At 40.4% G+C, this 12,564-nt stretch overlaps 2 protein-coding genes across 5 annotated transcripts in view; both read left to right on the forward strand.

The window, feature by feature from the left end:
* The first annotated feature begins 3,830 nt into the window (after nucleotides 1-3,830).
* LOC120061236 (pre-mRNA-splicing factor SPF27) lies at nucleotides 3,831-6,631 on the forward strand. The gene is made up of 7 exons (XM_039010892.1): nucleotides 3,831-4,230; nucleotides 4,755-4,847; nucleotides 5,031-5,101; nucleotides 5,253-5,414; nucleotides 5,673-5,723; nucleotides 5,892-5,972; nucleotides 6,066-6,631. Exons 1-7 carry the CDS (start codon nucleotides 4,138-4,140, stop codon nucleotides 6,190-6,192), a joined length of 678 nt encoding a protein of 225 aa, XP_038866820.1. The 5' UTR covers nucleotides 3,831-4,137; the 3' UTR covers nucleotides 6,193-6,631.
* A 1,160-nt stretch (nucleotides 6,632-7,791) lies between these two features.
* The window catches only part of LOC120061237 (E3 ubiquitin-protein ligase TRIM33-like), a 20,027-nt gene continuing 15,254 nt past the window's right edge, over nucleotides 7,792-12,564 (forward strand). For all 4 annotated transcript variants that reach the window (XM_039010893.1, XM_039010895.1, XM_039010894.1 and 1 more), the window contains exons 1-3: nucleotides 7,792-8,600; nucleotides 12,244-12,362; nucleotides 12,498-12,564. The exon at nucleotides 12,498-12,564 is cut by the window's right edge and continues 81 nt beyond it. In XM_039010893.1, coding sequence (XP_038866821.1) covers nucleotides 7,826-8,600; nucleotides 12,244-12,362; nucleotides 12,498-12,564 — 961 coding nt within the window. In that variant the 5' untranslated portion in view covers nucleotides 7,792-7,825. The remainder of the gene's footprint in view (nucleotides 8,601-12,243; nucleotides 12,363-12,497) is intronic.

Here is a 12,564-nt window from a genome sequence, read left to right on the forward strand (position 1 = left end):
TACCGTAGCCAAATACAGTGAGGGGGAAAAAGTATTTGATCCCCTGCTGATTTTGTACGGTTGCCCACTGACAAGGAAATGATCAGTCTATAATTTTAATGGTAGGTTTATTTGAACAGTGAGAGACCGAATAACAAAAAAAGAATCCAGAAAAATGCATGTCAAAAATGTTATAAATTGATTTACATTTTAATGAGGGAAATAAGTATTTGACCCCTCTGCACAACATGACTTAGTACTTGGTGGCAAAACCCTTGTTGGCAATCACAGAGGTTAGACGTTTCTTGTAGTTGGCCACCAGGTTTGCACACATCTCAGGAGGGATTTTGTCTCACTCCTCTTTGCAGATCTTCTCCAAGTCATTAAGGTTTCGAGGCTGACGTTTGGCAACTCGAACCTTCAGCTCCCTCCACAGATTTTCTATGGGATTAAGGTCTGGTGACTGGCTAGGCCACTCCAGGACCTTAATGTGCTTCTTCTTGAGCCACTCCTTTGTTGCCTTGGCCGTGTGTTTTGGGTCATTCTCATGCTGGAGTACCCATCCACGACCCATTTTCAATGCCCTGGCTGAGGGAAGGAGGTTCTCACCCAAGATTTGACGGTACATGGCCCCGTCCATCGTCCCTTTGATGCGGTGAAGTTGTCCTGTTCCCTTAGCAGAAAAACACCAAAGCATAATGTTTCCACATCCATGTTTGACGGTGGGGATGGTGTTCTTGGGGTCATAGGCAGCATTCCTCCTCCAAACACGGCGAGTTGAGTTGATGCCAAAGAGCTCCATTTTGGTCTCATCTGACCACAACACTTTCACCCAGTTGTCCTCTGAATCATTCAGATGTTCATTGGCAAACTTCAGACGGGCATGTACAGTGGGGCGAAAAAGTATTTAGTCAGCCACCAATTGTGCAAGTTCTCCCACTTAAAAAGATGAGAGGCCTGTAATTTTCATCATAGGTACACTTCAACTATGACAGACAAAATGAGGAAAAAAAATCCAGAAAATCACATTGTAGGATTTTTTATGAATTTATTTGCAAATTATGGTGGAAAATAAGTATTTGGTCACCTACAAACAAGCAAGATTTCTGGCTCTCACCGACCTGTAACTTCTTTAAGAGGCTCCTCTGTCCTCCACTCGTTACCTGTATTAATGGCACCTGTTTGAACTTGTTATCAGTATAAAAGACACCTGTCCACAACCTCAAACAGTCACACTCCAAACTCCACTATGGCCAAGACCAAAGAGCTGTCAAAGGACACCAGAAACAAAATTGTAGACCTGCACCAGGCTGGGAAGACTGAATCTGCAATAGGTAAGCAGCTTGGTTGGAAGAAATCAACTGTGGGAGCAATTATTAGGAAATGGAAGACATACAAGACCACTGATAATCTCCCTCGATCTGGGGCTCCACGCAAGATCTCACCCCGTGGGGTCAAAATGATCACAAGAACGGTGAGCAAAAATCCCAGAACCACACGGGGGGACCTAGTGAATGACCTGCAGAGAGCTGGGACCAAAGTAACAAAGCCTACCATCAGTAACACACTACGCTGCCAGGGACTCAAATCCTGCAGTGCCAGACGTGTCCCCCTGCTTAAGCCAGTACATGTCCAGGCCCGTCTGAAGTTTGCTAGAGAGCATTTGGATGATCCAGAAGAAGATTGGGAGAATGTCATATGGTCAGATGAAACCAAAATAGAACTTTTTGGTAAAAACTCAACTCGTCGTGTTTGGAGTACAAAGAATGCTGAGTTGCATCCAAAGAACACCATACCTACTGTGAAGCATGGGGGCGGAAACATCATGCTTTGGGGCTGTTTTTCTGCAAAGGGACCAGGACGACTGATCCGTGTAAAGGAAAGAATGAATGGGGCCATGTATCGTGAGATTTTGAGTGAAAACCTCCTTCCATCAGCAAGGGCATTGAAGATGAAACGTGGCTGGGTCTTTCAGCATGACAATGATCCCAAACACACCGCCCGGGCAACGAAGGAGTGGCTTCGTAAGAAGCATTTCAAGGTCCTGGAGTGGCCTAGCCAGTCTCCAGATCTCAACCCTATAGAAAATCTTTGGAGGGAGTTGAAAGTCCGTGTTGCCCAGCAACAGCCCCAAAACATCACTGCTCTAGAGGAGATCTGCATGGAGGAATGGGCCAAAATACCAGCAACAGTGTGTGAAAACCTTGTGAAGATTTACAGAAAACGTTTGACCTCTGTCATTGCCAACAAAGGGTATATAACAAAGTATTGAGATAAACTTTTGTTATTGACCAAATACTTATTTTCCACCATAATTTGCAAATAAATTCATAAAAAATCCTACAATGTGATTTTCTGGATTTTTTTTCTCGCATTTTGTCTGTCATAGTTGAAGTGTACCTATGATGAAAATTACAGGCCTCTCTCATCTTTTTAAGTGGGAGAACTGTTATTGCCATAATAAGGACTTGATCTTTTACCAAATAGGGCCATCTTCTAACACTACTGATTGGCTCAAATGCATAGAGAAGGAAATAAATTCCACAAATTAACAAGGCACACCTGTTAATTGAAATGCATTCCAGGTAACTACCTCGAAGCTGGTTGAGAGAATGCCAAGCGTGTGCAAAGCTGTCATCAAGGCAAAGGGTGGCTACTTTGAAGAATCTCAAATATAAAATATATTTGGATTTGTTTCACACTTTTGGTTACTACATGATTCCATGTGTTATTTCATAGTTTTGATGTCTTCACTAATATTCTACAATGTAGAAAATAATAAAAAACAAAGGAAAAACCCTTGAATGAGTCGGTGTGTCCAAACTTTTGACTGGTACTATATATATATATATATATATATATATATATATATATATATAAATTGCAAGTGAAATGTCCACCATACACTTTTTTTTATAAATGTGCTCATACTAAATATGAGTGTGGTATTCATTCATGTCTCCACTACTGTCACCAACAATATATTTTTATATTTTATTTCCTAATGGCATGCTATTTTTGTGGTAATTAGTTCTAATGACCTGATCCAGGATTTCCCAAACTCTGCACATTTTGGTTTTTGGCATAGCAGTACACAGTTGATTTCAATTAAACATCAATATTTTATCATTTGAATCAGCATTGTACTGTTAGGGCAAAAACCAAAACGTGCACCCCTTGGGGTCCCGAGGACCGAATTTGGGAAACACAGACCTAAATAAACTATTACATAATGAACACGAACTTCAGGATGCAAATTAGATATTATTACTAGCTATGTTGCATATGAAAAATTAATTTAGATAAAGAACTACTCCAGGGCGTAGGGGGCGCTATAAAACCAAAGGCCACCATCAAACGCCAATGGAAAATATGTTCAGCCTCCCGGAAGACAGCAGGAGCGAGAGGCCACAGATAGAACAATGAGACAGATCTTTCACCGCATGTATAAATGTGATGCATCCGTTGGCGTTTCCACTCACTACCAAATATGGAACGTGATGGATTATGGCCGACATTCTGCACATTTTCTCATCGATTAAACATTTCATCTCGATACAGTTTTCTGTTCCCAAAACTAGAATATGTTATGAACAGAGTGGACTAAGTTTAGTAGACTTTACCTTTTCAAAAGTTTTTAAAAATCGTTCTTTAAAAGGAGTGCAAAGGCGAATTTAGTTATTGCACACGCGCACTTCAGAGGTGGCGTTCCCTAACGGAAATATGCAGATATAGGCTAGAACGCGCCAACAAGATCTCGCAAACTCGTGTTAAGCTCGGCCCACATCCTTGCTTGTTCTCCCCTCTATGACTAATTTTTTTCCCATTGAAAACGGCAGGCTGTAATCTATCTTGGTTTAGTTATAAAAATCTTCGGACTGGCCACGTTGTTAGGATTCCAGAAATTAGCACAGCCACAAAGTCAAAATTGGCTATATCGTAAAAATTTATGAAAACGAACATTTGCTTTTTGATCATAATTTAAGGTTCGGGTTGATGTTAGCAGAGTGGTTAGGTTTAAAATGATAAGACAACTTGTATACATGGCGGGGTTTATGACTTTGTGGCTGTGGTAACTAGTGACGACCGCGTTGTTTTGCTGCTAAAACAACTAGCTAGTTAGCGGTGCTAGCTAGTAAACAAACAACTGAACTGAATATGTCTGGAACTTCATCAGTAGCTGGTGAAGTATTTGTAGATGCCCTACCGTATTTTGACCAGGGTTATGATGCAGCTGGCGTCAGAGAGGCGGTAAGTATCTGCTCCAAAGGCATAGTTATCAGTTGCTAACTAACGTTCGCTAGTCTAGCTATAGTTAGCTAGCAGGCAAGTAACTGACATAGTTAGTGCAATCAGGGATCCTTAGAACGTCCCTTACCTAACCGTAACCATTTCACATGTCAACTTTATTGGGATGGCAACCATTAATGTACTGCTGGTGTACCATAACACTATCGGTGTGATCGAAGCGTAAGAGCGTCTACTAGGTGACTAAAATCTCAACGTAAAATGGGGTGACGTCCCAAGGACCTATGATAGACATGAACAAGCCATGGAAGCAAAGTAACGTTACCAGGCTACTGTCAATAATAAAAGCATTATCTTGCTAATCTGGTCGTTTTAGAATCATGCCTCAAGCAACCGCCATCATCGGCTAACGTACAATAACATACAGTAGCTAGCTAGGTCACCCCTCAAAGAGGTACGAGTCTAGCTAGTTTAACGTTATTATAGTACTATGCTGTCTGTTCATATGCATTCATTTCCATACACAGGCTGCAGCCTTGGTAGAAGAGGAGACTCGCAGATACAGACCTACAAAGAACTATCTCAGTTATATACCCACACCTGATTTCACTACCTTTGAAGTAAGTATCACTTACACAGTTCCACATTCTATTGAAACATAAAGCCATAAATGAATATGCACATAATGTCATGCTGTAATATGCTTATGGATTTTGACTGACTCACTGTTAACTGTGTAATCTATGATGCTCTACAATTACATTATGTGAAGCAAATACTAATGCTTATATATCACCCATCAGACTGAAATCATGAGGAACGAGTTTGAGAGGCTAGCAGCCCGGCAGCCTCTGGAACTTCTCAGCATGAAGAGGTCAACCCAGTCTACTCTTTTGCACATAGCAAAAACAGTCCTGTTAAAAAATATTGATAACATTCAATCACCCATTCAGTTCTAACGTGATGCATTTAAACCCTTGTTGTCCTGAGTGTACACCCAACTGTTTTATTTTTCACCTGTGCAGATATGAGCTTCCAGCTCCATCGTCAGGGCAGAAGAATGACATCACTGCATGGCAGGACTGTGTGAACAACTCCATGGCTCAGCTGGAGCATCAGGCAGTGCGCATTGAGAACCTGGAGCTCATGGCACACTATGGCACCAACGCATGGAAGGTCTACAATGAGTGAGTCAGTGGCTGCTGCCTGTGCACAGTAGAGGTCTTCATTTATTTTAAAGTCCAGGAGAGAGTCACAGAGAACAACCAAACTGATTTGACTTAACAAATGGGGCTCGATTAGTGATTTAAATCGGACAGGAAAGAAGATCCTTTATTTATTTTATTTTTATTTTTTTTACACATGCTTGTCCTGAAGAGTAAAGTATAGGTTCACGGGAACTTTTTGACATTGCCTTAATATTGGTCATTATTTCCACTCTACAGTAACCTGGCCTTTATGATTGAATTGGCTCAAAAGGAACTACAGAAATGTAGGTAAGTAAATGGTATGAAAACATTCCATTACGATTTACAAGTCATGTATCACATTCATGGTTAGCTTGTTTAGTTGTAGTTTTGGAAAGAGTCTGACACAAACTGTCAACAAGCTTCTGCATAAATGTTTTTTTAACAGCCTTCTCTGTTTGTGTGTCATTTTTGCAGAAAGCAGATTCAGGACTTGAACTGGCAACGAAAGAATGATCAGCTTGCAGGCGGGGCCAAGCTGAGAGAGCTGGAGTCAAAGTCAGTTCTGTAAATGTTGTATTTTTCATTACTGTTCTCTAAATGTGGTATGATTGTCAATGATTTTTAAATCCTTGCTATCTCTCGTAACAGTTGGGTGTCCCTCGTAAGTAAGAACTATGAGATTGAACGTGCCATCGTCCAGTTGGAGAATGAAGTTGGACAGCTCAACCAGCAACAGGGTGACGAGAACAAGGAAAATATTCGACAGGACTTCTAGAACTCAAGCCTTGTGCGAGACCCCTTCTACAAAAAATTTAATGTTAAGCTTGCAGCTGAGAACCAACATGAAAAGAAATGGACTCCAAACTTTCAGAAGAACATATTTGCCTTGGCTCCAGTTTCTTTACATTAGTGTCAGACGGTGACCATTGAAAAACCATGGGCCGTGTAAAGAGCTTTTTCATTGTACCTCGAGATCACTTAAGAAGTGAACTCTGGTCAATTTTTAAATGTTTGTCAATTTAAGTAGTTCTAAAATGAGGTAGAGTTAAGCATAACTAATGATGCTGTCTACCAAATTAACATGATTTCTTCCCATATAGACAAGTACCTGTGCACAAAAACATGCTAGCATGTTTAGAACATGTGTGATACATAAAGTTTTTGTACATGTAAATAAAGAAAATACACTTATAATAAAATTATGTTGAGACATGCGTGTTTGTTCATGGATTGGTTATGTCTGCTGTCAAAAGTACTACCAACAGATGGGCCCTGGTTCTTGCCTGTAAAAAGCCTGTCAGTGAATATTAATCTAGTTTAAAATGAGAAGCTATAGAGCCCCACAGTGGAGGTGTCATAATACCAATAAAACCTGGCGGTCAAACGGAATTGGTTCCAATTGTAATTTCACCATACATTTTTCCCAATGGGGGATTTTAGAAACGGTTAAAATAAGGGCTGTGTTTCGTGTAGGCATACACTGGTGTGATTATTTAATAACCATGTAAATCTCGAACAAGGTGACTTATCAGTATATTCGGCTCTATTTACTCTATTCGAAAATGCTAATTAGCATGGAAGTAGACATCATGCAAAACTACAAATCCCAGCAAGCTCCTGCATGTCATTTCTGACACCTTTGCTAACAGGTAATGTGTCAATTTAAAACGTGCACAAGACAGTGTATATAGAATTGTCAATTTAAAGAAATGTAGCCAATTTATTATTACTCTAGTTAATCCAGAGATTCTTACTTTTGCCTCGATTCAGCAGTTTTGTCCAGGTTATCATGGCATTTGTAGTTTTTATGATAGCCACATTAGCAGCTAATTATCGTTTAATTTTTGGGGGTAAATACAGGCAAATAAATTGATAAAAGTCTCCTTGTCCGAGAGAGGTCTACACGGTTATCAAAACGTCACGCCAGGGTAAGCCTACATGAAACAGCCCTTTTTTAGTGTTTCTAAAATCCCCTATTGGAAAATGAATGGTTGAAAAATGATTGGAACCATTTCCCTGATTGACCGCTAGGTTTTATGGGTATTATGACTCATACTGTGGTACACAATTGCAGATTTCCCTGCTGTCATATGACAATGAGTCAGGCCTAATATTTTTTTTTTGCGTGAGTAAACTAAGCAAATGCTACAATTCTTGTGCATGAGATTAGATTTTTATTTTAATATTTCAAATGTTTTGGAAATGTAAAGCATTACTTTGATATTATCCAAACATGATCTAAAATGTCCTGTCATATTTGGGTCCTACGAATTATTTTGGAATGTTTATACTCTGTTATTGACAGACAGTCAAAGATTAAGACCGTAAATTACGTAATGACGTAGCCAACACGTTTTTTACTCGGTACGTAGGACGTCCTGCCGGTTGCGGTTCAAAGAGGAAGGAAGATGGCGGACAACAAAGGCGAAGAGGATATGGAGAGCTCTTCCAAATTAGATTCAGAACCTCAGGGAGAGGATAGCGGAGACCCAGAATTGAAAGATGTGAATCCGCTGATTGCCATAGAGACAAATTTTAAAGAAGGAGAGGATTCACAATCCCAGGAGAATGTTTCCCAGATGTCTAAACCCGCTAACGACGTCGTTAGCGGAGGAGGGGACGCTAGCAGTAACAGCGCGGGCACAGGGGAAGAAGGCAGCATTAGCAGTAATGTTAGCCCAGTTGGGAACACCAATGGCGGGACAACCGAATTGAAAAATGTGAATGCGGTGATTGTCATAGAGTCGAACTCGAAAGAAGGAGAGGATTCACAATCCCAGGAGAATATTTCCCAGGTGCCTACACCCGCTAACGTTAGTGGAGGAGGGGACGCTAGCAGCAACAGCGCGGGCGCAGTGGGAGAAGGCAGCACTAGCAGCAGCCCAGTTGGGAACACCAATGGGGGGACAACCGAGTCCTCGGCTGCTGGGGATACTGCTGGAACCTCACCAGCACTCACAACCGATATGTCCCCACCTCCAACAGTTCCACCAGCCAACCCCGTCATCCCAATAAACCTTATGGATACTTGCGCTGTGTGTAAACAAAGTCTCCAGACCCGTGACTGTGAGCCTAAACTCTTACCGTGTCTTCACTCATTTTGCTTGAAATGTATCCCACTGCCAGAGCGACAAGTTACGGTACAGGTGCCTGGGCCGAACGGACAGCCAGACACCCACATAGGTGAGTGTAGTCTACTTTCAAGTGTGCAGGGGATGCACAATTGCTACCTACTGTAGTGGTAGGTACCAAGTATCAACAATTATGTATAAACGTTGAGTACCATGCAGCTGCCAAATGGTCAGCAAGCATAATGACATGCTGAGTCGACTTGATGGTGAGTTTCAGGATAATATTGGTTTTCACTGATTACTAGCCGTCATTTGGAGATAGATAGTATATATATTACTCACATTGTGACTCTTACAATAACATGTTTCACAATGGCCCTAATCTAGTTATGGTAATACAACAGCATACTGAATAGGCAACAGCCCCTGGGCCTGATAGGCCGGCTATGGGCAATTCCAAGGTAACACCCAGACTCAGATTTTTTTGCTTTAAAATGTGTGTCAAACAAAAACCAATGATTGTTAAGTTAAACAATCCATACAACTCTATGCACAAGGACTACTTAACAATTTCCACTGAAAATGTTACAGAAACACATTTCCTCGAAGAACAGTCCATATGCAACATTTGGTAACAGAATGATGGTTTCTGTTAACGTTACCTAACTTTGCGTCTGCACTGCTCTTCAAGTAAATGTACATAGAGTTGCATGGTTCGTTTATGCCAGAAGAGAATTCATATTGAATGTCACATGTGCCCCATACAGAATATAATTATTCTCAGTTTCTCTTATCAGTAAAGCGCCTTGGCCTAGGACCCAAAATTCAGTTTCACCATCCTTTCTCAAGGTGGGAAGTTTGTCCATCCGCACAACATGATCTTTGCATGACATGACAACTACACCAGAATAGGTGTAGGTAGCCTCGAAGTTAAAGCGTTGGGCCAGTAACTGAAAGGTAGCTAGTTCGAATACCGGAACTGACAAGGTGAAAAATCTTGGCATTTAACCCAAATCATGTGGAGTTGGGATTTGCAAATAATACATTTTGCATTCATACATGTGTATAATATACATGTGTAATAGGACAATATAGGCATCCACCTAATTATTTTATATGTATTATACATAGACCTATAATGCCATTGACAAATCAAATGACAGATGAAACATGGTGCTCTTGGTTTCTGCTGAGAATAAATTATTGGCTTTCCAGGTGTAATTATTTTGCAGTTCAGATTCAATTCACCTACACAGTAATGTCCAAAGTCAACTAACCAACTTTTTTGCAGTTTTCTGTAAAGTTTAGTCCATGCCTATTTCTCCCTAGGCACAATTGTGGATTACTATTTACTTTGACTCTATCAATACTAAATTCTTGTATACCAGATCTTGTTACATTAACCTGAGTCTAACTACTGACATTCAAAACTAATTTACATACATTTTATGGGTAAGTAAAGGCTTAGGTCTAGCTAATGGGCAACCAAGAACACAATTCCAGCATTTATTTCTGGCATTAAATCAAGGTAAAATGTTTTCCATTATAGTTGGGACCTTCTAGGGGTGGTCATGTGGACAGACCATGTAGTTAGGCCATGGGCTGAACATGTCTGACCCCCAACCATTACGATACATTTGATAATGCCCACGAACACTGCCCTTTCTGCTTGCCAGCACTCATTGCCTTCTCAAATGCCATTATGACACATTGGCCTACACCTAGTCTGGTCCTCCAAGATCTGTTTGCGTATTGCAGCCATCCCCTTATGGTCGTTGATGTGCTAAACGTTTGGCATTGACAATGACCATAGGGGGTTGGCTGCAATATACAAACAGATCTAGGAGGACCAGACCAGGTGTAGGCCAATGTGTCATTATGGCATTTTCCAGAAGGCAATGAGTGCCGACGAGCAGAAAAAGATCTGGGACCAGCCTATTTCTATTCGATGCCGATGGTATTTTGGCCACTGTGGTCAGAACTACCCAAGGGTTGTTCTTTTTTTCTATTATGACCCACTTTGTCTTATCAACATGGCTAAGATTCAATGAATTCGATGTAAAAACTTAAATAAACTCCTAAATAAGAGCAATAGACCTAGGCCTAACTCGTTACAATGCCATCTCATATTGCCTTATTTGCACTAAGTCTAGATAAAATAAAGTTGCCACCTGGTTTGGTATAAACTACATACAGCTGATGAATTTGGTTTGGGGAAATGTAAACACTCACATTTAAAGATTGAACTATGGATGCAAGGACTTTCAGTCCACGAGATCGATATCATGGTGTTAAACATATTTTGAAGATACACATTGTTTATTTACAAAGATTCAAATTATAACAATCATAGGCCTAAATTAAGTATTTGGCCAGTCATACAATGTTATATTTTGGTTTATTTGCCTTGCCCTCAAGGCAATTGTCTGAATGTGGCATCTGTTTTTAGATTCCATGTAGATATGTAGCAGTACAGCCTAACCATTAAATAAACAAACATGTTAACTAATGGTACAAGATTGTCAACATCATACACATGTAGGCTATTCGAAAGGTCAGGCATGACAGGTGCAACAAAATTAGGCTATGTCTATTTAGTAAGTTGGCCATTTTCATAGTTTTCCCCTAGTCTGCTTTTCTATGTTATATTCAAACATTCATGCATGAAATTCTGCCTCACTTATTAGGTCATATAAATGGTATAATGTAACAATAACAGACCATGATTTTGAAAAATGTGAAATTCGATTTCGATACAGTTTGTGTGCAGTGCACTGCATGTATGTGTTTTGTATGCGCCCTGACTTGCCTCAGTTCAAAGTCTCACAGCTGCAGTGACAGATCAGTCTTGGTGGTGTGGTCTCCTAAACCCTTTCAGCTGCACTCACAGCCAATCACTCACAGCCCCTTGCAGCTGGGGCTTACACCAAACCGGCTGTGTGCAGCATGAGCCGGTATAGACTGGCTCAAACTGGATTGAGCTGGTTTGTGCTGCATCCAGTAATGTACTCGGAAATGTAATTAATGGGTTTAAGGGAGTTGAGAGGAGTTAAGTTTGGGCGGTGGAGCAGTTATGGATTATGTATTCAACATTTAGCTGAAGGATATGTATTTTCAACATATCATTGCCCACTTTTGATACAGCTCACTGATTTGCGTGTCTTATATGAATATATCAATCTGTCATTATTCAGAAATCTTGAAAAGAATATGAAATATTGGGGTGAATATGATAATTGAATGGATTTATAATCCCAACCCTCAAAGGGGAACTGCCTCACCCTCCACCAATGTGTAGCACCCACCTACTTAGGCCCTATAATGTATTTCATAGTCTGCTATTTTGGTACTTACCAATTCAGTTGTAGCATCTTTATTATTAATACATTTAAGCACCAACCAATTGTAAAAGGTGAACTGACATGGCTGACGTTTTTTAAACAAAGCTACCCCCATAGTTCAGATTGTAGATGCAATAAAACTAATTTTCATCCCCCCAATTTTTTTTGTGGTTGGGACAAGTTGCCAAAAGTTTAAAAGTAGGTGATCCAACTTGATGATTGCATCCATCTCTTTTCTACACATGCCTTTTGAATAGCCTCTGACCTCTGTAGTATCTGTATGCAAACTATTAGCGAGAAAATAGTTATTTCTTTGTTGCTGATTTCAAATGATGATTTCTTTGTCAATTTCACAATTTAGGCTATAGGCCTAACCAGTGCTTCTATCTTGTCTCTTTCCTCTGTCTACTCTAGTGAATGTCATGCGGTGTGTAGTTTGTTGTCAAGACTGCAAACAAAGTGACATCATTGACAACTACTTTGTCAAGGACACCACCGAGGCCTCCAAGACTTCAGATGAAAAATCTGCACAGGTATACCACAATTTAACTCTAATTTAATTCAGTTAAGTTCAAGTGGATGGTTGATTTAATACAATTCCCTCATTATCAGCTGCATCTAGCCAGAGTTAGGTGTCTAAGTGGCATTGTGTGTTTTGTCTCATTCAGATGTGCACCAGTTGTGAGGACAATGCAGATACCATTGGGTTCTGTGCAGAATGTGGAGAGTGGTTGT

The sequence above is a fragment of the Salvelinus namaycush genome, chromosome 16 (assembly GCF_016432855.1).
Source record: "Salvelinus namaycush isolate Seneca chromosome 16, SaNama_1.0, whole genome shotgun sequence".
In the NCBI taxonomy this organism is placed as follows: Eukaryota; Metazoa; Chordata; class Actinopteri; order Salmoniformes; family Salmonidae; genus Salvelinus; species Salvelinus namaycush.

Coding starts and splice junctions, on each gene's coding strand:
- LOC120061236 (XM_039010892.1), top strand. CDS start 4,138: ATGTCTGGAACTTCATCAGTAGCTGGTGAAGTATTTGTAGATGCCCTA. Junction 5,415..5,672: donor GCATGGAAGGTCTACAATGA/GTGAGTCAGTGG, acceptor TCCACTCTACAG/TAACCTGGCCTTTATGATTG. Junction 5,973..6,065: donor CTGAGAGAGCTGGAGTCAAA/GTCAGTTCTGTA, acceptor CTCTCGTAACAG/TTGGGTGTCCCTCGTAAGTA.